The sequence below is a fragment of the Nicotiana attenuata genome, unplaced genomic scaffold, assembly GCF_001879085.1.
Source record: "Nicotiana attenuata strain UT unplaced genomic scaffold, NIATTr2, whole genome shotgun sequence".
Lineage (NCBI taxonomy): Eukaryota > Viridiplantae > Streptophyta > Magnoliopsida > Solanales > Solanaceae > Nicotiana > Nicotiana attenuata.
In genome coordinates, this window is record NW_017670592.1 from 507,641 (window position 1) to 534,890 (window position 27,250).

Below are 27,250 nucleotides of genomic sequence, written 5' to 3' on the forward strand. Positions count from 1 at the left end.
CCCAAAAGCATGCTATACTTGGAATAATTGCAATCTTGTTGACAGTTGAATTTCTTAAATCCTATCGAATTGGTAAATGAATTTCTAAGAGGATTAAACTTTATTTTCTTAAATCATTAAAAGAGAATTGGCTTCTAATGGGATGAATGTTCCCCGTAAAATTCTTAATTTGCTGTTTGAGCATGTATTTCTATGTGTACCTGCATCGCATGTATAGTACGCGAGCAGGGTGATTGTTTATTTAAATTTGACCGCGTTGCATGTATCATTCGCGAGCGGGGTAATAGATGCATCTATGGTTCGGACCGCTCGACCCTCGGCAGTGCACATTTTACATTTATGTTGGATCGGTTCGTACGACCTCGGCATGAGTTGCGCATGTTTGAATTGTTTGTCTTCAGATTTATTGATATTGCCATCTGCTCTCCCTGACTTGAGATAATTGTTAATTAATGGATTATGAATCCGGAGGCTTTTAATAAAAAGGAACTTTTACATGTTTAGCAATTCATTTGAATCTACTGCTGTACTTAATAAATTCGTGAGTCATCGCTTTAATAATATTATTATTTGACCATTAGTAAGTGTCGAAGTTGCCATCTTGTCTCTACTTCTTCGAGATTAGGCAGGATACTTACTGAGTACACGTTATTTTCGTACTCATGCTACACTTGCTGTGCATTTTGTTGCACAAGTACAAGTATTTCTGTTGGCCTATTGGGCGTAGCAGCACGGGCGACGCGGAGACTAGGTGAGCTGTATTTTCTCGAGGCGACCCACAGTTAGAATAGTCTCTCTCAGAATTGTATTTACTTTCTGTCCATTTGTGTTCCGGACAGCTGTTGTACTTTATTCAAATTCTTAGAAAATGCTCATGTACTTGTGACACCGGGTTCTGGGATGGTTATAAAGTATTTTATATTAATTGCTTATCATTTAATTTGAATTGAAGCGATTATCTTTTAGTTGTAAATTTGGAGGAAAATCGTAGATTTCAAGAGTACTAAAACGAGAATTTAATTAAGTAATTTGGTTGGCTTGCCTGACGGTGGTGTCCGGCGCCATCACGACCCTTAGTGGATTTTGGGTCGTGACAAATCAAGTATTCCTTCTATAAAAATTATGTATACAAAATATAAATAGACATTCTAAAAAACTATAATTAGATATAAATTATCCCAGTATTCATAATTATTATATTCATTAACTCAACAACAAATTCTAGAAATACTCTCGAAAACATACTTAATAATTTCACGTCAGCTATACATGATTTAATAATATTTATATAATTTTAAAATTATATATTTATTGATACGAGTACACGCGCAAAGCGCGTACCCTAAGACTAGTAATAATAAAACTCTATTAAGGAGGGAATAAATAACAAAACAAAAAAAAACTACAAAAGCTATCCATTTACATGAAGCTACTAAAGAAAACGACACTCCCAAATGCTCCCACCATTGACATTTTTACTCTTAGACTCCGAAACACGCACCTCCACTCATATATCCCGTTTTCTATTTTTCGTTTTCTTTTATCCGACCAACTCTGACTTTAACGAAAACAAAATATTGCTAGCAATTTTTTTCAAATTAATTAAGAGTAAAACGATCTAATCAATTTATCAATAATTTTCATGAGATGATTTCAATCCGATCTCGTTATTTATGATGTGAAGGCATTGCTTTGCGGCAAAATAGATTAAAAATAGTTATTCATCCATATTATCTTAAAAAATAAGTTGAATAATGAACTTTTTAAAAACGGAAAAGGGTCATATTTGTCCAGTACTTTTTAAAAAGGATTATATTTTTCCTTCGTTATACTTTTTTGATATATTTATCCTTACCGTTATACTTCGGATCATATTAACTCCCCATGTCCCCAAATGGATGAGGAGCAAATATGATCCTAAAGTATAACTATAAGGATAAATATGTCAAAAAGCATAATGAAGGACAAATTTAACCATTTTTGAAGAGTACAGGGGAAAATATGATCTTAAAGTATAATGATAAGGATAAATATATCAAAAAAGTATAACGAAGGATAAATATAACCCTTTTTGAAGAATACGGGGGAAAATGTGATCATTTTTCATTTTAAAAATGGGTCAAATATGGATAAGATCCATATTATTCACTTAAAAAATGGATAACTAATAAATCTAACTTTTATATTTATAAAGGCTCAAATTGTGGGTCCCTCTAAGTTTGGGAGACTAGAAATTCACTCATCATATTCAAGAAGCCATGGATAATATGAATATTCATATTATCCGCCGATGAATCTATTATTTTATCCGTATTAAATATGAATCGGGTTGAATATTTTATCCGTTTTTTGCATTATACGTTTTCGACCCTCCTATCCGACCCGACCCACCCGTTTGCTACCGCTATTTTTTAGTTCCTCTAATCTTGGTTATGGCTGTCCAACGGAACGGGACAGGACGACAGTTAAGCGGGACGGGACAAACAGGACTAAACGGTGGGCCCATCCCGTCCCGCTAACAAATGGGATGGGACGGGACGGGTTCGTGGGCCTTAAGTGTATTTTTTTTTTGAAAAACGTCTAGCTTTTTGAAAATTACTATGTTTTTAAAGTTTGCAACGGCTAGATTTTTGACTTATTTAATAAACTTAAATGTTAAAACGAAAATTAGAAAACTAAGTAAAGAATTATAAAATATTAAAACAAAAGACTTGTAATGAAATATTATAATAATTATAAACTTATAATAGAGTTATAATTTATTTAATATAATTTTAAAGTATTAAGTAACTAAGACAATTCATAAAAAAAATTCAACGCTTAGAGCCTTTTATTTTATTAATAGAACTTTCGAATCTCAAATACAAATATAATTCTTTTGAAGAGCACCTAATCTACACAGTCACCTTCTAGGAAGGGTTCTGTTTGAACTAGGTCTCTTAAAAAAGCTAGCAAAAAAATTAAACACACAAATGAAATACGAAAATAGAACACGTAAAGTAAACACAAAAATTAAGCACAAAAATGATACGTAAAATTATATATTAAAATTAGGAGATGGAACGAGCGCACCGTGATTAAATATTGAAACTTGAAGAAATTGCCGAAAATATTGCTCCAAATACTTGACGAATTAATTTAAAGCTTGAAAGTTGCTCCAAAAATTTGCCCAAATACTTGAAACTTGAAAGTTATCACTTGATAATAGTAACAAAATTAAGAGTATAATATAAATAGAATATTAGAATGCAAGAGATTTGAGAGACAAGATTGATTTTTTGTGGGAAAAAATGAAGAAAAATGGAAGGTATTTATAGTAGAAAATAGGGCCAAAGTGTAATTTAATAAACTTAGAGGTTATATTAAAAGTTTGGGGGGGATAGGGGGTGTTTTGGGGGGGGAGGGTAGGGGGTGTTTTGCCCGTTTTTGGCCGTTGGCAACGGCTATTTTTGCAATTTAAGCCATTGCCCAACGGCTAGATTTGAAAAAAAAATGATAATTTCAGGCGGGACGTGGGACGAGACGGGTCGGGACGAAACCGTCCCGTCCCATCCCGTTTAACATTGGCCCAGATTTGAAAAAAAAATGATAATTCTTGGTAAGCATGTTTGTTCAAGTTTTATTATTTAAAAAAAAAAAAGCTTTTGAAATTCTTTTGCAGAAAGCTATATTTTCTGGAAATGGGATGACGAAGGTGTTTCTACAAGAAAAGAGAAGTCCTTTTGCGGAGTGTGTCATTAAGGAAAAAAAATTGTACTTCCTTCACTAACAAAACACTCACAAAATTAAAAGAAAAAGAATTACAACTAGCTATTTTCGCCATAAATTATCCAAACAACAGAAATTTCCAGAAAAGAACCAAAAAAAAAAAAAAAAAATTATCTAATCCATCCCATTAATAACGTGGAAAACAAGAATGACCCAGTGACACGTACATAAACCACCCAAATCTCTGATATATAATTTCTTTTCCTTGTTTTTGCAATTTGGCACCAGATTTTTGGGTATAACGAAAAAAATACCTACCACTGGCCACCAGAACAGAGCATATACTCTCTTTTGTTTTGTTCAGCTTCTTCCTCTGAGCTAGCCGGCCATTAGCTCGCTCTTCGCTAATCACAAAGAATTCATGATCTGATTTTTCTCAAGTCTCAGAAATGGTGTGTTCAGGTAGGATACTGTGTTTATCTTGCTCAACGACGCCGTTTTGTCCTTCCACTTCCAGATATCTCCATAGAAGGAACCTTAGAAATAATATTAATAATATTAAATGGCAATCCATGGCCTCCGATGCTGATGCTTCTGCATTTACTACTTTTGATTCTGAATCCTCCGATAAAACTGCCCCCGGGTAATTTATCTTCTAATTTAGGAATCAATTTATTGTTTGAATATTTTGATGTTTTGACGGGACTTATGAGTAACTATATTGAAAGTTATAAGGGAAGAAACTGATACTTTTGGAGGTTGGGGGATTAATTTTGACAGGTTTTGTATAATAGAAGGGCCAGAGACAGTAGAGGACTTTGCCAAAATGGAGTTGCAAGAAATTCGAGATAATATTAGAAGTCGGAGAAACAAGATATTTTTGCATATGGAGGAGGTCTGTTTTTCTCCCTATGTTATTTATTTATTCAATTAAATGTTTCAAATAATAGTTCTATATTAGAAACTATAGTCTATAGAACAGAGCAAACATTTTCTATGATAATTATCCTCTTTGGATGACGGTGGTGTTCAAGTCAGCTTGCGCACACCTTTTGTATCATAATTATTGATCGAACGTAATTCATATTATCGACGGGAGAAATAGAAGGTCAATCATAATGTTTATAATTGACATCAAGGGCAGCCTGGTGCACTAAGCTCCCGCTATGCGCGGGGTCCGGGGAAGGGCCGAACCACAAGGGTCTATTGTACGCAACCTTCCTACATTTCTGCATCTCTATCATAATTGACATAATAGAATGGAATAAAATTAGACATCCGGTGTTTGCATAAAACTGATGAATAGAAGACGTGTCAATAATATAAACTTTTATCACTTAGCTACGACTAAGGTTAAATTACTTGATTTGGTACCAGTATTTTTCAAATAGAAATTGATGGTGTGGGAGACATGTCAGTGCATGACAGTTATGACCTCGGGAAATTGACATGTATAGCAGAGAGGTTGGTTTGTTGATTAACTCTCATTTTCACTTTTGCCTAAAATATTATCTTCTTATTAACTTTTGTTGATATGAAGCACCATATGCCTTTGAATGTTGTCCTCATTATTTCTTGTTATAGTTGAGATACATAGGGGTTTGATTGCTATAGTTGCATAATTAGATGTTCATATTCTTCCAGTGTCAAAATTGTTATTCCTCGTATCTTCAAACTTGAGCAGGTACGGCGGCTAAGAATACAACAAAGGCTAAAAAGTGCTGAGCTTGGGATACTAACGGATGAACAAGAAAATGAGCTTCCTAATTTCCCATCATTTATTCCCTTTTTGCCTCCCCTTGTAAGTATTCTTGGCTTTTGCAGAATGTTTATGTAGTGATTAGACTCTTATAATAACCTAAAGTTCCAGTTCTAAAGTAAGGAGATCCTTTCTTTTTCTTTTGCAGTGAAGGCTGTGCAGTATTTTGAATGTCATTTTTATGTTTTTTTTGCAGACATCAGCAAATCTTAAGCAATATTATGCTACCTGTTTCTCACTCATTGCCGGAATTATGCTTTTTGGTGGACTTCTAGCGCCTACTGTAAGTTTTTCTTTTAATGTTTTTATTTTACTTATTATTGTTATCATTTGGCCAATTGACTTTAGGTGAAACTGTGATTAATTTCTGAGAAATCGTCAGATGCTAACAATCAGTTCAAACTCCTACTATTCTCAACATCTAAAGCCTGCTCATTTATTGCTATAGTTGGAGCTGAAATTGGGATTAGGAGGCACATCATATGCTGATTTCATCCAAAGCATGCATCTACCAATGCAACTGAGGTACGTTCATGATATAGTCAATTTTTTGTGTGTAAGGTAAAGTACTTTATTGATAATTAGTACCAAGAAGGTACTTCAAAAGTACAAAGATATCAACAAGTTCATTGCTATAGTTACATCATTTTAGACTCCAAAAACTCCAAGAGAAGAGTTTGATTTTCCAGTAGAGTACTCCTACACCATAAATATAGCATCTGTAAATTTTTTAATATTTTACAAAAGATAAATCCAATTTCTTTCTTCAAAGCATCTGTTATTTCTATCCAACCATAGTGTCCAAATGATGCATATTGGGGCAGTCTTCCAAGTCCTTCTTCCTCTTTTCAATCCTGTCCTTTTCAGTAAGATAGTAGGCTTCACGTCCTGAGGCATCACCCAACTGACTCCAAAATGCTAATCATACATGACTATATCGGCCAGGAGATTTCACGGTGAAGTAGAAGATGATTGTTTGTCTCCAATGAGGCTTCACATAAAAGCATCTACTGCAAAGAGATAGGCCTCTTTTTTTGAAGAGCAGCTTGAGTTACACAAGCCTCTTTTGCAGCTAATCCATCCAAAACAGGCTGCTTTAGGGGGGGCACTTGTTCTTCAAAGCATTTTCCAAAGCCATTGAATTCCCAGTTATCTTCTTGCTGCTGTAGAAGGGCGTAGTAACTGTTTGTTACATTCTCAGAAAAAAAGGGTGTAGTAACTCTTCACTGCGAAGTATACGTTCTTGTTAGTTTGCCAAACTTGTGAGTCCTTTATGTTAACATCAAGGGAAATAGGTTGCAGAAAAATTAAAAAAATGAGTAATTTCACCTAGCTCCCGGTCATTGGAAGAGAATATCTTCTGAATTCTATCAGCCATCATGTGTCTGTAAAGCAATCAGCCACCTTGACTTCTTTGTTCAAGCACATATTCAATAAGGTGGGAAAGATACTCATCAGTCTTTCATTGTCATGCCATTTATCTGTCCAAAATTTAATGCTTCTCCCATTTCCTAGCTTAAGTGTGGCATTCTTTTGAAAGTCCAACCATAGAGTCCGCATGATGCATATTGAGGCAGTCTTCCAAGTCTTCTTCTTCCTCTTTCCAATTCCCTGTCCTTTCCAGCAAGATAATATGCTTCTCATAGGATAATTTGCGTTTGCTTTGGAATGAAGTATATTCACTTCTGACACCAACAGCAATGGCTTCATAACACTTTAGGTTCACCATAACAGAAGGTCCAAAACCATAGGTGAAAAAGTTATGTTCTCACTGCTAGTAATCCGTATAGGTGTCTGTTGTTGAATTTAGGTCATTAATGTCAAAAGTCACGTAATATAGGATGCTAAAATGATAATTTAAAAGGTGCTTATATTTGTGCAAAACATAGTATTCCTGTTGGTTTAGCAGATTCGCCAAGGTACCTACGTCATAAGCACAACTTTAAATTGCTAGAATTCTTGATCAATTTTTTTTTGAACAAATTTGCCACCCTTTTCACAACCACAGTTACACTACAAAGACTTTTTTCTTTTAGTAATGAGTTGTAATAGTACGTGGAAGCACTTATGATATATGAAGATAATATCTATGATAGAAATTATGTGCTTGTTGAGTTTTTCCTAAAATAACTTTCAGTCAAGAACAGGAAGAGGAAGTTTTTTATTGGAAAATTTCTTCCTCCACTCTAAAAGGAAAACTCGAAAATCTTCAAAAAATAAAGCTATACAAACATGTTAGCACACACTTTTTTCTCCCAAAACTTTCTCAAAGAAATTTTTCAAATAATTTTCCAAATAAAATTTCTCAGGAGCACATTAAATGCTTCTCAAACTTTTGGTGTGTAATTGACTAATTATTGAGAAACTCATCTTATCTCAAAAAGAGTCAGAAGTTCTCTATGAACTCTTTCATACAAGTCGCCTATGCAAAGAAACAAAAAAACTAAACAAAAGAAAACATGAGTTGCATCCTTTGAAAACCATTCTCCAACACAGGAGACAAATAGGAAATGGATCAAGTAATTATGCAATATCTGCAGCTTCTTCTTCCTTCATTTTTGCTTCTACTGTTTGTTGAGGGAGGACATATGTAAGATATCAAGATCAGCAGTTCTGGCAGCAAAGCAAATGCTGGACTAAACTTCAGTGATCCATTATTAGTCATTATTAGAGAAGACTACTACTAAGAGAAACTACAATGAGAAACCCTGTACAAGTCATTGCTCACTAGTTTTTAATTTATGTTGGATAGATGTGGAATGTGATGACACTTGCTAACCACTTTGAAACAGAAAGTGAGATTAAGTCAATTAACTCAGCATTTTTAAGTACTACTATCAAAATTTCAGTTTTTTGGGTTATATATCATATACTTGAAAGATCTAATTCTTTGATAGGGTAATGCTATGTGGGTCTATTCTATCTGTTTGCAACAACTTCATAGTTACTTTAATGTACTTTGCAGTCAGGTTGATCCAATTGTGGCATCATTCTCTGGGGGTGCGGTCGGGGTGATCTCTGCGTTGATGGTTGTTGAAATCAATAATGTGAAACAGCAGGAGCATAAGAGATGCAAGTACTGTCTGGGAACTGGTATGAAATCGGTTAATAATTCGAAACTTAAAAGTCTATTTACTTTGTCATACTCAAGTCCTATGCTCCTGATGACTTATTTTTCCTCCTTTTAAATACTTCTTTTTCAAGTTATTTGTAATTGACTTCTTCAAACAGTTCAGCAGAAAGTGCTGCGACTTTCTTGCTACCATTAATTGCCACCAATTGGGAAAATGCGAAGTTAGGGTTTCTGGAAGTAACTTTGTTTTAACTCTTTGGATTCTGGAAGGAATTTCTTTTTTGCTTTTTGAAGGGGATAACACTAAATAGAATTATAGTGCATTCAACTGGCAAGCTATTAGAATGCAGGTGATTCTTATGATTATTGCTTCTACTGGAAAATGTACATGCAGGATACCTTGCTTGTGCTCGATGTTCTAGCACTGGAGCTCTTGTTCTTATCGAGCCTGTTTCAACATTTAATGGAGCGGACAAGCCTCTGTCTCCACCTAATACAGAAAGGTGTCCCAACTGTTCAGGCGCAGGAAAGGTAAGTGTAACACAACATTCAAATTTATTGGCTCCAACTTGTCCACTCTCTGCAGTAACAAATCAATTAGACTGGGTAAACTGAACTTCTTTACTTTCCTGCCCAATTCTCAAGTGACTTGGTCCTCCAATTCAATGTGATATGGATATCTTTGCATCATGTCATAAAAAATTTGAATATTGCGATCCAGGAGGGGAAGGGGTAGGGGACAGTTCTAAACAATTGACATCACTGTCAGGTTAGATTATAAATTGACCTTGGTTAAGGTTTGGCTTCTTTTCCTCTTTCATCAGCGCTCAAGTTTTTATGCCTTGAAAATGGAAAGAAAACATGACCCGGGGTGGGATGGCGTGGGTGGTGGGAGGTTTGACTTCTACATTTGCCACTTAAATACCAGAGCCACTGTGGATTGGCCCTTCGTGGACAGTGGAAACATCACTTTTTTACTAACAACCAATGTTATCATGTAGATCCTCCTATGCTGGATTTTTTACTAAGATGAGCTTCTATATGCTGGATTTTTTACTAAGATGAGCTTCTATTTTTGGCAGGTCATGTGCCCAACGTGTCTTTGTACTGGGATGGCTATGGCAAGTGAACATGATCCACGTATTGATCCGTTCGATTAAATAGCAGATAGACTTCCTTCTGAGACTTTTAGCATTTAAGATGTAAAGTTTAGATGAAGCATCATCAGTAAATGAACTACACCTATTTAAAAAGAGTCAGCTTTGACTAGATGAGAAAATCCTAGTCATCATAAGGACGAGTAATGCTAAACCTCAAAATACATGATTTGCTTTTTATGCTAGTCTAGTCACCATCTCCACTAGTCTGGGGTTTGAAAATTTATATATAAAAGTTTCTTCCAGATCTTAAAAGTAACCTGGAATAAATAGATTTCATTCATTCAAACAAAAGACTGCAACCCCCCCCCCCCCCCCCAAACCCAAAAGTAAAACTCTAACAAGGCTCTAAAAAATTTCGAGATAACAGCACTCTAATAACCCGTAGGCGTGGAACCTTGATTCCCTGCCAACCTGCTGATGAGGGGCTAACCAATGATGGTGCTACCGATGCTCATACTGCTGTAGTCTCTCACGAATTAAAGGAATTTTGTCTTCAAGTCTCAATCTCTTCTACAGTGATTTATATTCCTCAATCAGTCGGGATGCATGGAGACGGGATGTAGGAACCGTAGTGCATCCTAGACTCTGAAGATATGCGATCTGCCACAAGGGAACAAAGCAACTGAATGAGCTACCCCGAGCTCCAAGAATATGTCCTTACTTACAGGCAGTATTACTGTGTGCTTCTGTACTGGCTATAGTTAAAACTCGTGGCCTTTATAAAATCTGAATCTGCAGATTATTGCGTGATTATGATGTTTTACCAAGTATTTAATCTATAAGATCAAACCGAAACAAGTGAACTCCAGCCTTCAAGTCTTGCCTATTATAAATTCCATAAAAGTCCAAAGGGATGGTTCGTATGACTAAGATATAAGATGATTATATAGAACTAGTACTAATGTGGCGAGTAAGTACTTTCAACAGTACGTAGCAAAGATACTTAAACTGTACCACATTATTTGATACACACGGCTGTCCTGCAAAGTCCACATTCGCCCACTAGGTGTGAAAAGAACATACAGGACTGCTTATAGATCTTCAGTTTAAGTTCTTCAGATTAAGTTCATCTATTTATCTCTTTGAAAATGTGGTTAAAGTCGGTTAAACTTACAACTCCTTTATTTTTCCAGTAAATGCAAAGAGTAGAACACAGAACAAGAAGGGAACAACAAATTATTCTTACCTGCTTGGGAGTTGGTTCTGATGAACCCATTGCACTTTCGATCCGTAGTTTCTGAAAGTACTCCTACAACAGAAAAGGTCCAATTAACAAGTAAAGAAGAATCATAATTAAACAGGACGAATTGCATACTAAACTTTCTTCTTTTTGAGCTTTCTTAGATGCTATCTCGGTCTCCTACACATAACTTCATATGTGAAAGTGTACAAAGAATAGGGAAAGGTTCATAAACAGGAAAAAGGAAAGGGATGAATTGCCAATTGCGTCATCCATCCGCATCGTGCTTATGAAATCAGAACAACTCTCTAACTTACCTACTATTTCATATGCCTGAAGCAATATAATAGCAGAATGACCATAATCTAAGATGTAATGTGTAAATATGGCCACCATAAATTTCCAGCTCCCCAGCATGGCCTTTCACTTGTTCATGTATTTGATACTTGTATGAGAACTAAAAGGATATTGGGTTTAGGATGATACCTGTTTCTCTCTCATCAAGTAAGCACGCTTCTCAGCAGGAATCTTCTCCCAGTTCAACACCTAAACGAACAAGAAATATTTGATCTTTATGACTAGAATGAATAGTAATTGTTGTGGTTCTGTAGAATAAATTTATGGTTGAAGTACTTAGAAACTACGGATAGAGATGCTAACTTACAGATTCAGCATAATGTAGAGCTTCCTCACAAGTTAATGAGGACTTTAAGGCACGTAAAACATCCTGGAAAATTATCAAAAGACATGTCAGGACATTCAACACATTAAAATAAATTTCAAAATATTAGAGGTATGCCTTAAGTATAAATATTTTTTAACTAGTAATGGCCTACTTCACTTCCTGAAATTCTATCCTTACTAAACCATGCGTAGCCTAACTACAAGTCAGTTTTAGCTTCTTCCTTTTCTGCACCAATGGTACTTGATCAAAGAACAAACATCTATGAGTAATGGGGCTAGTGCAGCTGTGCTTTCGTCTAGGATGGTCGTTTTAGGCGTGGAATGTGATGATAGAACCCTTAAGGTGCAGATACTTTAGTTTCACTGACGAAGCTGTTTTGTTTTAAGGTGGTACATACTCTTTTTCATATTTTTATTGATTTTTCTGAAGATAGAGATTCGATCAGAGGAGAAATGGAGAGTTTGGTACCAAAGGAAACAGAAAGCATCATGCTTCTGGGAACTGGAAGTACCAGTTTTTCTTTATCCTTCCAATAACCCACCCCCAGCCCCAGTGATAAGAGAACTAGTAGATGGCAAAGGATGGAGGCACAAGGTGGCTACTGATGTCGAAGACGGGAAGAATTTGGTGGACTAGAGGTGCAACTGGTGGTGGGATTCATAAAACGAGAAATAGACCACGAGCTTTGGTTAGCTAGTTTTATTTTGGCATTTAGGTCACTTTGGTGTTGGCACCAAATATAAGCTTTGGGCAAGGGCATGTGCTGCCCAAAAATAAAAATAAAAAAAAATATTAGGGAATGAATTACCATAATGTTTAGAGTCATGTAATTAATTTATCAGAACTAATGTATTCAAATTGAGATGAAGAAATGGGAGAAAACCAGGGCCAAGACCTTGTGAGTGCTCTTCTTGACTCTAAGGCGCTCATCAATGACAAAACCTACCTGAAGTTACCAAAAAACAGCTACGTTAAGATCCAACCTTTTGTTACAGAACAAACTGTTTTTAAAACTTTAATCTGGCATGATTCTCGCCAATTGCCAATATCCACAAGCCCTGTTTTGACTAAAGGATACATTGGATACATGAAGTTAAATGTTAATTGCTCTGCTTAACTAAGAAATATAACCCAATCGTAAAGAAAATAAAACAGATGAACAAACTTTTACCTTCTTAAGCAACCTCTGTGGTTCCTGAAATGCAGGCTTTTTGGCCCATTGATGGAACAAATGAGATACAACTGCTCGGTCTTCCGCATTAAATCTGGGTAGATCAGTTCAGAAAGTTAATCAAAGTTACGCTCGAAAGGATGGAACAGGAGTATCTTAGTATCTCTTTGTCCAATCATAAGTGTCCTAATTTACCGGTATTAAAGACAAAACAATTCCATGTTATATTTCTCTTTTTTTATGACGATTCGGGCCAGCTTGTGCCAAGCTCGATATTCCATCGAGTACCTGCTACCTCCCATCAACACATGTAGACTGTAGCGAGTACGAGTAGCTCTGTCCACCAAGGTCTAGGCAGATGGGAAGAAATCACCTAGTAGTATTTTTTGCTTTTACCGGGATTTGTAATTCCATGTTATCTAACAAACTCATATCGCCTTTTACATTATAAGCTATTGAAAATATTGCAGGCTCTATTTGTTATAAATAAAACATATTGTAGGCTCTATTTTACTAACCAAGAACTACGACCAAAGTTATAATAAGCTGATATGTCATGAGTAAACCTCAAACACTCGTTTATTTAAATAAAAAACAGAGATTGAGCCCACTGTCAAACTGATTTATTACATGAGTCAAGCTTGTGAAAGATTGACTTCACTTGTTTACTGTTCACAAAAGCTCAGGTAACTGGGAATTTTTATATATAATTTTTTATAAGAAATTCCCATTTGCCATGTATTTAGCATGTAATGTTAGTCTTGCTTCCATTCAAAATTTTCTTTATTGGCTCATTTACTTAAGAGAATAAGAAAACTCTACATCAACCAACTACACAAACGGGCCTGAGTTCGAGCTAGTAGAAACTTGCCTGAGCGAAGTCGCCTCGTTAAAGCTCAGTCCAATTCAGCTCGTTTACAGCTCTAAGTATGATAATCAATTTGGGAAAAGGGAACTAAACTAATATTTATTCTACTCAGCAAAGTAATTAAATGACGAAAACCTTTTCAGGAAGCTTTTGGAATTGTACAGCTCCATAGTGTCAATTGACTCTTTGGACATTCCGTCAACCGGATCAATGAGAGGATCATCTAGCGTTATTTTATGATCAACGGATTCCACCTTTTCAGCTGAACCACTCCGAGGAGTTTCCTCCTGGAGCTTTAGGTGATTGGTCATCTCTTCCTATTAGAAAAGACTGTTAACAAGAAGGTATTTGTTTGACCAGAAAAAACATGAAATGCTATACAAAAACAGGTGATCTACTTTACACATAAGAAAATTGGCAAAAGTAAGGTAATGATTGAAAAACCATTCCCTCCAGATGTCTTTATTTACTGTCTGTTTAGATATCAAATAGTAAACAAGTGAAACAAACAAAATCATCTCTAAATAGGTGACAGGAATGTTAAGTTGCAATCTCTGCAGAAAGTCAAGGGTCATCTTGCCCACCAAAATAATATAGTGGATTGGATAAGTCACCATAGACTAGGTGGCGTTTGTTTTGAAGTTTCAAAAAGTGAGTCTCCAAACTCAATTTTGAGTTTTTGGAGAAAATGTTTGTTGAGTTGTGTTTGCCAAAAAAAGTACCGACATTTTTTGAAGATCTCCAAACTCAGCTTTTCAACTCTCGTAAGAACTCAAAAGTTCTAAAAACTAGTTTTTGAGGTTTAAAGATTTAAAAAACTGAGTTTGACAATCTTCAGAAATACTTTAATTATTTCAGAAAGACAACTCCAACAACCAATTTTTGGAAAAACTCAAGCAAACTCAGAATTTTGAAAACTTCAAACAAACGCCCGCATAAAAGGTTTCATGAGCATTTATTTTAGTCAATAATAATCTTATGTGGATGCTTATTTATCAATAAAGAACTTAATCAGACAACAAAATGTCGTTGAAAAGAATAGGACATTTTTCAGCTTCCAGCACATACAAAATTATCTAAAAGCAATTCAATTTAAGAAGTATTTTACTTCAATCTTTTGGGATAACAGCCAAAAAAATGAGTCTATTAACTTGCAAATTAGAAGCTTATGTGGATTACTTAAGAGTTGATTCATTAATCTCGCTTCCTCAGATGTTTCATAGGCACATGAAAATAATTGAGCTGGAGTTTGGAAAAATGGTATTTGAAGTTGAAGTTGAATTTGAAAAAGAGTTTGTGGTTTCTTTTGTGTCTAGACATGAACTTCACTTGGAAAATTGAAGAGTGAAAACCGGTATTTCACTTTAAATACACCTTGAAACTAGTTTCAGTATCAAAAACTGAAGTTCAGTATTTTCAAATACTCATGGCCAAACTGATATGCAAATATTAAAGACAAGCTCCCTAACCATTCCGCTTTTCCTGCCTTAAAGCAAGGGAATCTGCTCTGACCCACCACCCTGGTAGGAATTGCCAGATTTGGAGTTACTGAATCCTTGTAAGTTCTTCCCTCGAATGTTGGCTACGAAATACACGAACCGAACTGTCAAGGCTTTCAAACCAACACTGAGAAAGCTCAATCAATAAAGAGCGGTATTTCAGAATACTGTAATAGTATTTATGCCCAAACAGGCTTTTTTCAGAAATCTACTTCAAAATTCTTTCATGATCCACAACTTGCAATGCTATCGATGTATTTGTTACGAAGTTATGTCTCGCATATACAGTAAGATGACGTGCAATCGTGCTCTATTACAAAACTCTCATATTTTCTGTGTAAAATCATTGGCTAAAAAAAATCATTGAATGAGTTAGAACTAGTGTTTTAAAAGGCATGGACGTGAGGCGCGGTGTTTTACCTGATACGGGGCTAGGTGCAAGCCCCCTGGATCTTTAATTTTTAATATTTTATAAAATAAGATAATAAACTAAATATTAAAAGAAGGTAAAATTACATAAGTTCAAGAAAATATAAAGTAAGTGGAAATGTATATAGAACTGCTTCATCTTAAAATGCTAATCAGAAGCTGCAGTTGACTAAAAAACTAATAAGAATTGCTTCATCTAAAAAACTAATCAGACTTTGAAAAACTCGAGTAAAAATTTATAAACTAACTTGAAAGAGAAAAAGAACTCGAAAAGAAAGAAAAGCGAAGAAGGAAAGTACAATCAAAATCGTCAAACAAGAGGAAGTGATGAAGGATGATGTTTTTTTGCTTTGTAGCTTGCAAATTGATCATTTTTTCCCTTATCCATAATAACATTTAGGGCTAAGAATAAAAAATCTTTTGATTTTTAAATCTTTTAATGTTTTAGAATTTAATAAGAAGCTGACTTTTGTTTTTTCCGCTCTGGTGCGTTTTTACTACGCCCCGCCTCGGGCCTCACTCCAGAAACGCCTTTTAGAACACTTGTTAGACCAATAGGATGGAGACCTTCAAATCATTGCCTAGATTTGGAGGAATTACATTTTGAAGAGTCATGTAAACTGTAGAAATATGCTCCTGAAGGTAGAGACTCACACGTCATAAGAAGCGGTTAGTGGAGGAAATTTGTCTGACCTATTCAACTAACTAATTTATCAAAAAGCTTGTTTCTTCAACCTTCAGTTATCCTTTTCGTTCATAGATACCAAGAATTCTTAAGGCTTGTAGGCAGTGAAATAGCAGGCCAAGAATTGAATACATCTGCTTGTTTTGACTGTTTGAGTACAAAGAAATCTCATCCTCAACCTAACAGTATTAGGCAACTTAACCAAACAGTAACGATTCCTTACCCTGGGTACCATGGTCCATGGCTATTTTCTCATTAACAAAATCTTTACTAACTTACAAGAAATGGAACAAACAACTAGCATTAGAGCACCAAGCAAGTCAGAGAGCCCGATGGATTGAGAAAAGTTGCAGAGTGTTCGGCCACAAACAACATTTATAACAGAGATATTTTAATTGAGACACATCTTACCTGTATCTCTTGAAGATGACGAGGAATTTCTCTCAGAAAACGTGAAGGTTGAAGAACCTGAAAGCAAGGGTGTCTAGACTTGAGAAAGAAACAATAAAGACATATATCAACCAGAGCAAGCTGTTGATCACACCTGCCAATTTGAATCCATAATTACATACAAAATGAAAAGCTTTTTCCGTGCACGAGTCATTGCCACATATAGTAAGCGTCTCTCCTCCTAAAGTTGCAGAGCAAAAAAATAAAATCTCTTAGAAGTGGATAAAAAGATATCTTTATCATAGAAGGGACAAATTAATCTAATGATTCAATTTCAAAAACATAAATACCTCAATTGAGTTACTCCTTTCATTTGTGATGCCATTAAATTCGTGTAACAAGGGAATCTCTGATTCATTTGCCTGACCAATCGATGCAACCATTAGCTCCAGATTATATTTTTCCCGTTCCAGATAATAATGGTGTTATAGAGAATAAAAGATCTCCTATGAATAAAAGGGTGGGAAGGGGGGAGGGGGATCACTATCCCCCTCCTTGCTCGTCCAATTAATGCAATGTAACATTTGATATATGTAGAATATTAAAAAAAACTGAGAGCATGGATCTCATATCATACCTTCACTATGAAAACTGTATCCCACTCTAAGCCTTTTGACTACAAAATCAAATGGAAGAAATGAAAAAGGAAATCCAGTTAATTCAAAATATGGAAATTGTAAAGAACCAGGAAGCAAAGTGAAAGAACACATTGCTAGAGGATTCAGAAACCTGATGAATTGTCGTGAGTGTAACAGAGTCTTTGTTATCATGTCTCCTTGTACGAAAATTTTCATTCTCCCGTTCAGATATATGATCGATAAAAGCTTTCAGTATGTTGGCGCAACCTTGTCCTTCTGTTTTGCACTCACTTTCTCCTTTTATGGGGTTGTTATGAGTTTTTAGAAAATCAGACACATCATCCAATAGATATTGAAGAACCTGCAGCATTAAACAAACAGCTTCAAATGTATATGCTTATTTCACTTGCTGCAACAATTTACAGAGGGGAAAAATTAATGAAAAAGAATCAAACAGAAAAGAAGAGAAGAATAAGTTCATCCAGTAGAAGTCATGCATTAGCAATGAAGGGACTAAAAAGAACAAGACCACAAAGGAACATATTACACTTACAGATCTAACATCATGATCTTCATTAAGCAGCTTCCCTCCATCATTATCATGAACTGCCCGTTGTTCAAGAAGGTACTTCTACAGAATAGAAGTCACATGTGAAGAGATTAGGGTGCTTATAGTATAAAAGCTGTAATCTGAAAAGAAACTTTCATTAGCTTGAAAGAAATAAAATGGACAGAAGCTGCAGGTACCGGTATGATGTGAGATTCTCATAGAGATTTTAAACTCCTAATCATATACACCATCCTTTTCTATTTATGTGGCGTAGTTTGACAGGACACAGTTTAAGAAAGAAAGTAAGACTTTTGAGACTTGCGGTCTTAAACATGCCATAACATTTGTGTGGTTATAAAAGCTTGTCATTAAGAGTAAAATGAGAAGTTTAAGTTAAATTATTTGCAAATTTAGAAAGCTGTATTCTTTTTGGAACGGACTAAAAAGGAAATGTTGCCACATAAACGGAACGGAGTATATCTTTCTTTTTCTCCATACAAATTTAACAGTTTAGCGTTTGTGCTTTTATAATACAAGGACCAACCTGGGGTATCATGTTAGCCACTGAAGTAATGACGGCTGAAATTGACTCTTCCTGCAAGTATAACAAGTAATACTACCCCAAAATTAGGTCTGGCCAAACCGCATATGACCCTTAAAGTATGAGATATTTCGCTACACACAGAGATAAATTATCATTTACATCCAATACTTTGTCCAAGAAAGTTTATCTCTAGTAATGAGCAAAATCTCAGCACCAAATTGCACAAATGAAACCCTATATCATGTAAACTCACATCAGCTCCATCACTAAATAATAAATCAATGCCCTTAAAAATGCCTCTTCCGTTGTCCAGACGGATAATCAATTTTGGCAATCCAGCACACATGATAATTCAGACAGAATTAAGTAAAGCTTCACATGATTTACGCCTACATAGAACAGAATTATCCATAAGATCCAAAGATTTACCCTGTTCACGAGTTTCGAGATCATGTCTATCATGAGCAACACCTTCCGTCCTTGGGTGAGTTGACTCCTGCAAATCAATACGACACAAATTAAGAATCTTATTTGAGACTAAATACAGTCAGAGACTAATTCACAGTAAATACAAATGAAATGAGCAACTAGGTATTTCAGGGCTAGTTGCTTGTGCTGAATTCAATATCAGGACATATCAGAGGACCAAAAGCTTTTTCTTTGTTTCCAGAAGACAAGAAAAAGAAACAGAATAAGTGTAGGGATGTGAAGCAGAATACGAAAATTCAGATAGTATTTGAGACCACATTGATAGATACATAATATTGTCCGATGAAGTAGTCGAAAAAAAGTACTGCCTAGGTCATAACTATTACAGCTAATAAGATCATAAATTTATCATCGCCGCTGTACAGCAAGGAGTTTAGAACAAACCTCTTGAATGTCCCAGATACTTTAGCACTAAATATGTCTCGTGCTGCTTCAATGAAACTACTTTTCCTTACGGTAGAAACTTTATCAATGTGTTCAATCACCTAGGAGAGAAAATGTCAAAAGAAGCTTTAATAAATAGACATTGAACAGCCATAGTACCCCACAAGTGAAGCAAAATAGATAGGATGGACAACCTTCTTTTTTTCTTCTTTTTCTGAAGGCAGTAGGGCCTTGAATACTCTTCGAAACGAACCATCATCAGAACCAGGCAAAGTTGTTCTAAGCATAGAAATGATGGCCCTGACCACCTATGCATGAAAATACGGGGTGTGACTATTTAAAATTAAAAGCATATGCCCCTATCCGGCAGTGATGGGAGGTGAGAGATACCTTTTTCCTATAGAAGGCCACACCATGAACATTGAATTGGATTTTTCTATTACGAAATGCCGCCTGAAAGATTTTTCCCGACACCTGTTGTACAACTTGAAGCCACAAAGGCAGAAATTATTCAGCCAAAAACCCGCAAAAAACTTTTAAACAAGTTTACTTTATCGAAAGGCCAAGCTTGACCTGCCTCCGGAATAGAACTGCTATGTCGCCGAAAGAGGACTTGTCAGTTGTGCTATTAGAAGTAATTTCTAATATTTTATCAACAATAAACGAACATTGTGCATCCTCATTGCAGCATTCTTTGATAGTTATCTGCGACGTATCTTATGTAAAAAAGATACTCCAATAGAAGATGTTTATCCTTTTAAACATGCTAAAATGATTTACCTTAGACCCAACAGGATTATCAGTAAGAACACGCTTTGATTGGCACCTTTTCGAATTATTTTGTATGAGACATGATGCAGCTTCAACAATGCAACGTGTGGACCGGTAATTTTTACTTAGTCTGACCTGAATTGAGATTGATATACATAATAAGGAGACTATCAGAACCGTGTTTGAAGTTTTATATAGACAAAAGGCCTAAAAAGACAAACTGTAAAAAGTTTGCCAAACCTCTTTGTGCAAAGGAAAATCTTTCCGAAATGAATCAAATCCAGAGGCATCAGCACCACTAAAACCAAAAATCGACTGCAAAATGATACTGAAAACTCTGAGCAGCGAGGTACTTGAAAGGAAAAAGAAGTAAAGAACTTGTCACAGCAAGATGATAAGAAAGTGTTTAACTGGGTAAAGTAAGAAAAAACTAGCTTCACCTGATCTTCGTCACCAACAATAGTTATGCGTTTATGCGATGCAAGGGTACGCAAAAGTCCATATTGCATGGCACTTGTGTCTTGAAACTCATCGATCACTATTGCTTTCCATAATTCCTGGCACTCTTCAAAAACTTCATTTGAACAAAACCAAAATCAAACAGATTCAGACAACTGGGATATCACAATGCGCTAGGTTTCAGTCTATTATGAAACGCTTATGTCAACCTTCTGGAAAATCAGTCAAAAGCTTGACAGAACAACTGATCAAGTCATGGTAATCCAAAGCATTGCATGATTTTAATATATCGTTGTAGTTTTGAAGAACTGCAGCCTGATTAATATTCCAAGATCAGAAAAAGGAAACATGAATGATAAAATACCAAAAATCCCTGATTATCGGCTTACTCCAGTTTCATTGCCAGTTTTGTAGTAGTCTTCAGGCGTCCGTCCTGCAGCCTTAGCCTGTATTTCAGTGAAAGTGATGTAAGTGCAAGTATAACAACCATTAAGTATGCCACAACACTGTCCTAATTGAATATGAACAGAAAAGCAATATAGAGGAGAGAGTTTCAGTTTTGACACATAACAGTTATTTATTAATATGCCAAGACGAAGAAGATAAAATATATGGTGTTAATATGGTTTATACATATTCAGATAGTCCACTTATATGTTATAGACAGAAACTTGATCTTTTCCAATTAGCATATCCAAATGTTGTCACTCTTACAGAGGAGAGTCAGCAGACACTGTATTCTCTAATGGAAAGAATGGCTACTCTTCATGTACTCGGCATAAGTGTGAAACATTTAAGGATTGTTCAATTGACACTTCAGATAAAACTATTCAAAGTTGTGTTATATGAAGTTGACTAATGTAAACTATAAAAAAGCAAGATTTGATGCTCAAACATAATTGGAACACTATCTTTAATCCAGAAACTACTTACTTGAGTTACAAATTTTAACCATTTCTTTGATTTCTCCTTAAAATGCTGAGGAGAATTCATGTCATTAAGCTGGTGAAGCTCGTCACGAGGCTCCTTTTTCTTATCATCCAGTAAGCGAACTGCTTCAATGACAGCTCTTCTCTGCTGCCCATGTCCATATATGAGAAACTCAGGTGTTCGGCCTAACCTATTAATAAATTAACGTGTCTATTTAGACAATTTATCACCGTAAGAAACTGATACATTCCAATGAAATACCTTCTACGTTACAGATACAGATAGGTATGAAGGTGAAGGAGAATTGGATAAAGAGCATGAGTTGTGGAGGGAGGGAGAGAGAGAGAGAGAGAGAGAGAGAGCGCTTCCAACCAATACTTTAAAAGGCTAAGATGAAGGCCCTCATATGCCTTGAGCAAAAAGTTTAAGCTTTTTGAACTTTCATTTTTAACTTCTAAATAATACATTATTATACCTATTAAGAGAGAGAGAGAGAGAGAGAGAGAGAGAGAGAGAGAGAGAGAGAGAGAGAGAGAGAGAGAGAGAGAGAGCTAACATTGAGGTGATATTGAAATTAATTGAGACTTAAAAAGTTCATGTCGTTGATAATTAATTTAGATCCTAATCTTCCCATCCAATTAGCAGGAATACAGGCTGATTTAAGTATATAGCGCAATTTGACCGTTTAAATCAGTTAGCCTACTAACATCTGAAAAAATACAAGAAATCCTGAACCTAAGATCTTTTCACATGCTCTCCCTTTCTCTCAAGTCTCCCCATTCAGCCACCGAATGGGGCTTCTGTTCGTTATTGCTATTGCTACTAACCTTTCCAACCATCGTTTTTCCATCACAAGGAAGAGGGATAACACTAGACATCAATGTTTTGTCATGAAATATCAAAAATAAGTATAAATTTAACTCCAATTCTTCTCCTCTCCTAAGAGAAACCTCAAGGAAAGCAGACTTCCAATAAAGCACACGCCTTAGACACAAAATGAGTTGAATGCGTGCCACAAACCTAAGGTGGGCCCCTCATCCACAAAGGCACACATATGTTTGACTAAAGCCTTTCCCTGGACGCATCAGGGCAATTTCTTTTTGCCTTGCTTGCGCACCTTGAAACACCTTTAAGAACATTCTTTTAACAGCAAAGACAAATGCTAATTTCATGAAATAACTGCACAAAGTGGTCATCAATCCCAACATAAACCTTTCTACCATAATAGCATTGCACTCTAAGCATAATTAATAGCAGTATTTAGCAACATAAGCATGATGTTAGGCAAACCAACATTTTGCTTCAGCAAATATCATGATTAGGATCGTGTGAAAATTTTGGGTAATACACATAACTATGGAAAACTAGATTCTTACGCCAATTGGAACAACTTGAAAGTCTAATCAATTGTGCAAAATGAAGCAGGGCCAAAATGATTTGACCCATTGATATTAACATACTAGTCCGTTGAGTGGCAACTATAGTATACCAGGTAAAAATTGCTATTACTAAATAACAAGGCACAGCTTACTGCAGGACAACCACTCCTGAACCATGCAAAAGAAAAAAGCCATAGCTCATTCTGCACTAGTCTATAATATCAATAAAGAAACATGGATTACAGAATTCACTAGCAATAACTTGATTTTAGCATATGATAAACTAACTCAACAATGGTCATAGCCCACATTACCCTGTACTTTCCTGTTTATTAGGATATTACTCAATCAATTAACGATAATAAGTCTACAACAGTGGCAGTAATTGTGTTTCAGAAAGTTCAAGTATGGAACTCTCCAATTAGATTTTCTATTCTGCCATATTTTCAAAAATGTTAAGCAAGAGATTACTTCTTTCATTGTTCAACTGCTTAAATATTTAGGAACCAAGTCAAGATATCCATACTTCTCAGCATGTGTGCGGCAGAGCTGCAAAGAAAACGAGTGAAACGTGCTGATTGTGAGCTCTTTTGCTGCTGTCTTCCCTGCAACTCTTCCAATTCTCTCCCTCATTTCAGAAGCTGCCGCTGTTGTAAAAGTCATAGCAAGAATGTTTGACGGACCAATACCCTATAACAAAAAGCAAAGGAAAGGGAGGAAGAAAAGCCAGGCAGTAAATACTTGACCAGATCCCTGACTTGCCAGACATGGTATTGACAAAAGTATGACAATAAAATATCACTTATGGTCATCGCACTACCTTGTGCAGTAGCATCAGGACTCGCCCAACCATCGTAGATGTCTGACATCCAAATAGAAGAGATCAAACAACTATTGACGAAGACATACAAATTTCATTTTTAAACAATGAGGAAGTACAGACCTTGCCACTTCCTGGTCCAGCGACAATGATTAGAGGAATTGAAATGTCACTACAAGCTGCTTCCTGCTGTCTGTCATTTAGGGACTCTACATACTTTATATAATCCTCAGGCATGTTCCTGATATCTGTTGGCTCTAGCTTGCTCTCAGTATCTGCAGCCTTGGAACTTTTTGGCTCCTCTATTTCACATTCTTGATTACCAGTTGAATTCAGAGCGCACACAAGTTTAAGTGCTTCATCTGAGCTGACAAGATTTAAATTATCAGGTTCGCTGCTCTTTGATATCTCTGCTTCACTTTCTTGATTGCATTCATGAGCTGAACTGTCACTAGAAACAACGGGATTTAAGTTATCCTCCTCATCCAAGTTGTTTATGTGTTGGTTTTCAATTGGCTCATTGTTGAACCTCTTCATTTCAGGCTTTCCTTTTGACTTTTGCTCACATAAAGCATCTATTTCGTCCAAAATGTGTTCATCAAAATCATCATCTAGAACAGTAGATGACAAAGATGACTCACTCAACTCACAAAATCCAGGTTGCCTCACTGGAGTTTTATACATATCTAACCCAACCATGGTCTCCACTTGAACACTATCTACGTTTTCACTTAGTCTAGCTTTGACTGATCCACTTCTGTCACTAGAAAACATGAAAGTTTCAATTGACTGAAATGGTGTCCCACACTTGGTTCTTCCATTGACGTTTTTATCAAGTTCACTGACTAGTGAGCCCTTTACACTGGTACAACCACTGAGCTTTTTGTTAGAATCCTTCTCGGAGATGGGTGATGGAGTGTTCATCCGAATCTCAGTAAGAGGAAACCTTTCATCACCATCAATGCGATGCAAGGATTCAGTTCTCTGAGACTTCCCAACTCTAGGACAACAATAACCACCATGATTATCAGATACATCAAAACACTAAAATAAATAAGAAAGATTATAATTACCAAAAAAAAAAAGATTATGAAAAACATCATAAGTGCTCTTGAAGCATGTAATGAACAATAAATAAACATACAAGAAAAAGAAAACAATTTCCAGATCAACTTAAATTGTTGGTACCTTTATTTTCCAAGGATAAGCGATTTACCACAAATTTCAAAATTGGAAGAAATCAATGCATTGGAATTGAGTGACTAATCAAGGAGCTATTAAACAATATCATAACTAAGGAGAAGAATAGGACTCTTTATCAATATCATAACATCTCGATTGGAAATGGAACTTAGATCACGACCAGAACATACTTGTAAGGTGGAATTTCATAGACTAGCAAATTACTAGGGCAAACTATCTTCTTTCCAATTGAGATGTTGTGGATTCTAATGCACAATATAGTCAGACTAAATTGTGATCCTAGCTTAAAAAGAAGAGCTACATCGTTAGAACATAGAATCGATATAGGTAATCATGTGCTCCGAAGTTATCAACTCCAACAATCAGCCTGCAAAGAGCTAATTACGGGCTAAGCTTGCGGGAAAATAACCTACATGAAAGAGAAAAACTTGCATTTTTTCTTGGTTCCCCTTTCTGATTGGAACCCTAACAAATAAGGATAGCTAATGTGTCTATTTACACAGGTGGAGAAATTATCAAGAATGACCAAATCACAATCAATTTGAAATTAAAGAGAGAAAAGCGTACTTATTGAGGGGTTGAAGGGAAGTGGTGCAGGAATCATTGAGTGGCCTTTTGCGAGCAAGAAGTGCCTTAGCAGCTCTGAACTTTGAAGAAATTCGAGCTTTCTGTTCCGCCGTTAATCCGCCTCCACTAGTCACCACGTTCTCCTTGTTGTTTACTTCTTCACTCATTTTTCTACCTCTGCGTGTGTGTGTCTCTCTCTCTCGCATGGAAGGAGCAAGAGGAATTTGAAGGTTTTTCTTGACTGTGTTGCGCTATTATTTTCCCTCCGATAATCAGAATGGATGATTTTTCAAATTATGGGCTGATGACCGACCCTTTAATGCCCGATTCTTTTGTGCGGTAATTGTGTGGAAATGACACTAGGTAGCCATTTCTAAGTATGTTGTTTAAAATATTTTTACAGTTTACAATGTATTTAAAGGTTAGTTTTTTACTCAAATTTCAGGACACGACGCCTGAAGTTTAAACCTCAAATTCAAACTTCAGCACACTGCATCCTAAAGTTCGAAAATTATATTCAAAAATTTAAATCTTATGTCCTGAATTTAAAATTAGTAGTTCAAACATTCAGAATACTTAGTCCTGAATTTTGAATTATCAATTTAGAAATTTAGGACACTTATAGCCTGTTTGGCCAAGCTTCTCCAAGTTGAAAAGCACTTTTTTTCAAAAGAAGTATTTTTTTTAAAAGTTGAAGTGTTTGGCCAAGCTTTTTGAAGAAAAAAAGTGTTTTTGAGTAGAAGCAGAAGCAGTTTTGGAGAAGCAAAAAAAAGAAGTTTCTTCCCATAAGCACTTTTTTGAGAAGCACTTTTGAGAAAAATATACTTAGAAGCACCTTTTAAAAGCTTGGTCAAACACTAATTGATGCTTAGAAGTTCTTTTCAAATTAATTAGTCAAACACAAAGTGTTTCTCACCAAAAGTACTTTTAAGAAACACTTCTCAAAATAAGCTAATTTTTCCAGCTTGGCCAAACAGGCTATTAGTCTTGAATTTCAAATTAGCAGCTCAAAAATAAGGACACTAAGTGGGCGTTTGGCCATAAGAATTGTAAAATTCCGAAAAAAGTGATTTTTTCAAGTGAAAAAGGTATTTGGGAATTAGAGTTGTGCTTGGACATAAATACAATTTTGGGCAGTTTTTGAATTTTTGTGAGTGATCTGAAGTGAAAATTTTGAAAAACAACTTTTTGAAGTTTTTCAAATTTTCGAGAAATTTCGAAATTCAACTTCAAGTGAAAAATTTGAAAATTTTATGGCCAAGCGTTGATTTTGAAAAAAAAAAGTGAAAATTTTTCGGAAAAAAGTGAAAAAAAATTATGGCCAAACGAGCCCTAAGTCCTGAATTTCAAATTAGCAGCTCAAAAATTCGGATATCTTAACATTAAACAACTAAATAAATTGATTGAGAAAACTTCTAAAATTAGAAAGCAAATGTATGCTCTAGCTTCTGCTCCTCCCTCGCCTCTCTAAAGCAGCTAAGTATGCACTTGAAAGCCTGGCAGGGGGTCAATGGTTCGGTTCGGCCGATTATTTTATAAAATTTATACAATACCAATTTTTCGATTGTTCTATTATGTATAACCAAAATTAGACTTTTCAAAACCGTCCCAATCATGTCGATTTCTCTTCAGTATCGTAATTCGGTTAATTTTTAGTATATTTTTTAATACCATATAAAAGTCACAAGTAGAAGTAGAATGCAATAGAATATGTACTTTTATAAGACTTAGCAAAACACTCTACAAATTTTACTATTTAAAGGGTGATGAATTAAGAAAACATGAAAGATGACCAGAGTATAGATCCATCAACTATTCTACAGTAGGTTAAAAGAAATCAAGTAAAGACAAAGAAAAATGGAAAGATATTAACCAAGCTGGGACTCAAGAATAAATTCTATAGAAGATT

General features: G+C 35.6%; 2 protein-coding genes across 5 annotated transcripts; one reads left to right on the forward strand and one right to left on the reverse strand.

Annotated features, from left to right (window-relative positions):
* The first annotated feature begins 3,972 nt into the window (after positions 1-3,972).
* On the forward strand, positions 3,973-9,923 carry LOC109241344 (protein ORANGE, chloroplastic). 2 transcript variants are annotated; one of them, XM_019408079.1, is made up of 8 exons: positions 3,973-4,351; positions 4,489-4,603; positions 5,393-5,509; positions 5,664-5,750; positions 5,916-5,992; positions 8,433-8,560; positions 8,935-9,071; positions 9,623-9,923. In XM_019408079.1, exons 1-8 carry the CDS (start codon positions 4,158-4,160, stop codon positions 9,698-9,700), a joined length of 933 nt encoding a protein of 310 aa, XP_019263624.1. In that variant the 5' UTR covers positions 3,973-4,157; the 3' UTR covers positions 9,701-9,923. The 2 variants fall into 2 exon arrangements, with proteins under 2 accessions (XP_019263624.1, XP_019263625.1); XM_019408080.1 differs by having other exon boundaries at positions 3,975-4,170; positions 9,623-9,874.
* Positions 9,924-10,017: 94 nt separating this feature from the next.
* On the reverse strand, positions 10,018-25,627 carry LOC109241343 (ATP-dependent DNA helicase SRS2-like protein At4g25120). 3 transcript variants are annotated; one of them, XM_019408076.1, is made up of 29 exons: positions 25,342-25,627; positions 23,695-24,571; positions 23,572-23,613; positions 23,278-23,441; positions 21,376-21,562; positions 20,832-20,888; positions 20,652-20,757; positions 20,424-20,557; positions 20,224-20,298; positions 19,993-20,118; positions 19,786-19,917; positions 19,603-19,686; positions 19,407-19,520; positions 19,213-19,313; positions 18,769-18,835; positions 18,340-18,390; positions 17,799-17,876; positions 17,397-17,606; positions 17,245-17,283; positions 16,958-17,029; positions 16,762-16,848; positions 16,629-16,685; positions 13,740-13,921; positions 12,737-12,830; positions 12,461-12,511; positions 11,545-11,607; positions 11,367-11,426; positions 10,887-10,949; positions 10,018-10,300 (listed from the first exon to the last, which is right to left on the reverse strand). In XM_019408076.1, exons 1-29 carry the CDS (start codon positions 25,545-25,547, stop codon positions 10,211-10,213), a joined length of 3,669 nt encoding a protein of 1,222 aa, XP_019263621.1. In that variant the 5' UTR covers positions 25,548-25,627; the 3' UTR covers positions 10,018-10,210. The 3 variants fall into 3 exon arrangements, with proteins under 3 accessions (XP_019263621.1, XP_019263622.1, XP_019263623.1); XM_019408077.1 differs by lacking the exons at positions 10,018-10,300; positions 10,887-10,949; positions 11,367-11,426; ... (1 more) ...; positions 12,461-12,511; positions 12,737-12,830 and adding an exon at positions 15,074-15,186 and having other exon boundaries at positions 13,829-13,921; XM_019408078.1 differs by lacking the exons at positions 10,018-10,300; positions 10,887-10,949; positions 11,367-11,426; ... (2 more) ...; positions 12,737-12,830; positions 13,740-13,921 and adding an exon at positions 15,074-15,230.
* Positions 25,628-27,250: the final 1,623 nt, after the last annotated feature.

Coding starts and splice junctions, on each gene's coding strand:
- LOC109241344 (XM_019408079.1), top strand. CDS start 4,158: ATGGTGTGTTCAGGTAGGATACTGTGTTTATCTTGCTCAACGACGCCG. Junction 4,604..5,392: donor TATTTTTGCATATGGAGGAG/GTCTGTTTTTCT, acceptor AAACTTGAGCAG/GTACGGCGGCTAAGAATACA. Junction 5,993..8,432: donor CATCTACCAATGCAACTGAG/GTACGTTCATGA, acceptor TGTACTTTGCAG/TCAGGTTGATCCAATTGTGG.
- LOC109241343 (XM_019408076.1), bottom strand. CDS start 25,547: ATGCGAGAGAGAGAGACACACACACGCAGAGGTAGAAAAATGAGTGAA. Junction 18,391..18,768: donor TCTCGAAACTCGTGAACAGG/GTAAATCTTTGG, acceptor TTATACTTGCAG/GAAGAGTCAATTTCAGCCGT. Junction 17,030..17,244: donor ATACAGTTTTCATAGTGAAG/GTATGATATGAG, acceptor TCGATTGGTCAG/GCAAATGAATCAGAGATTCC.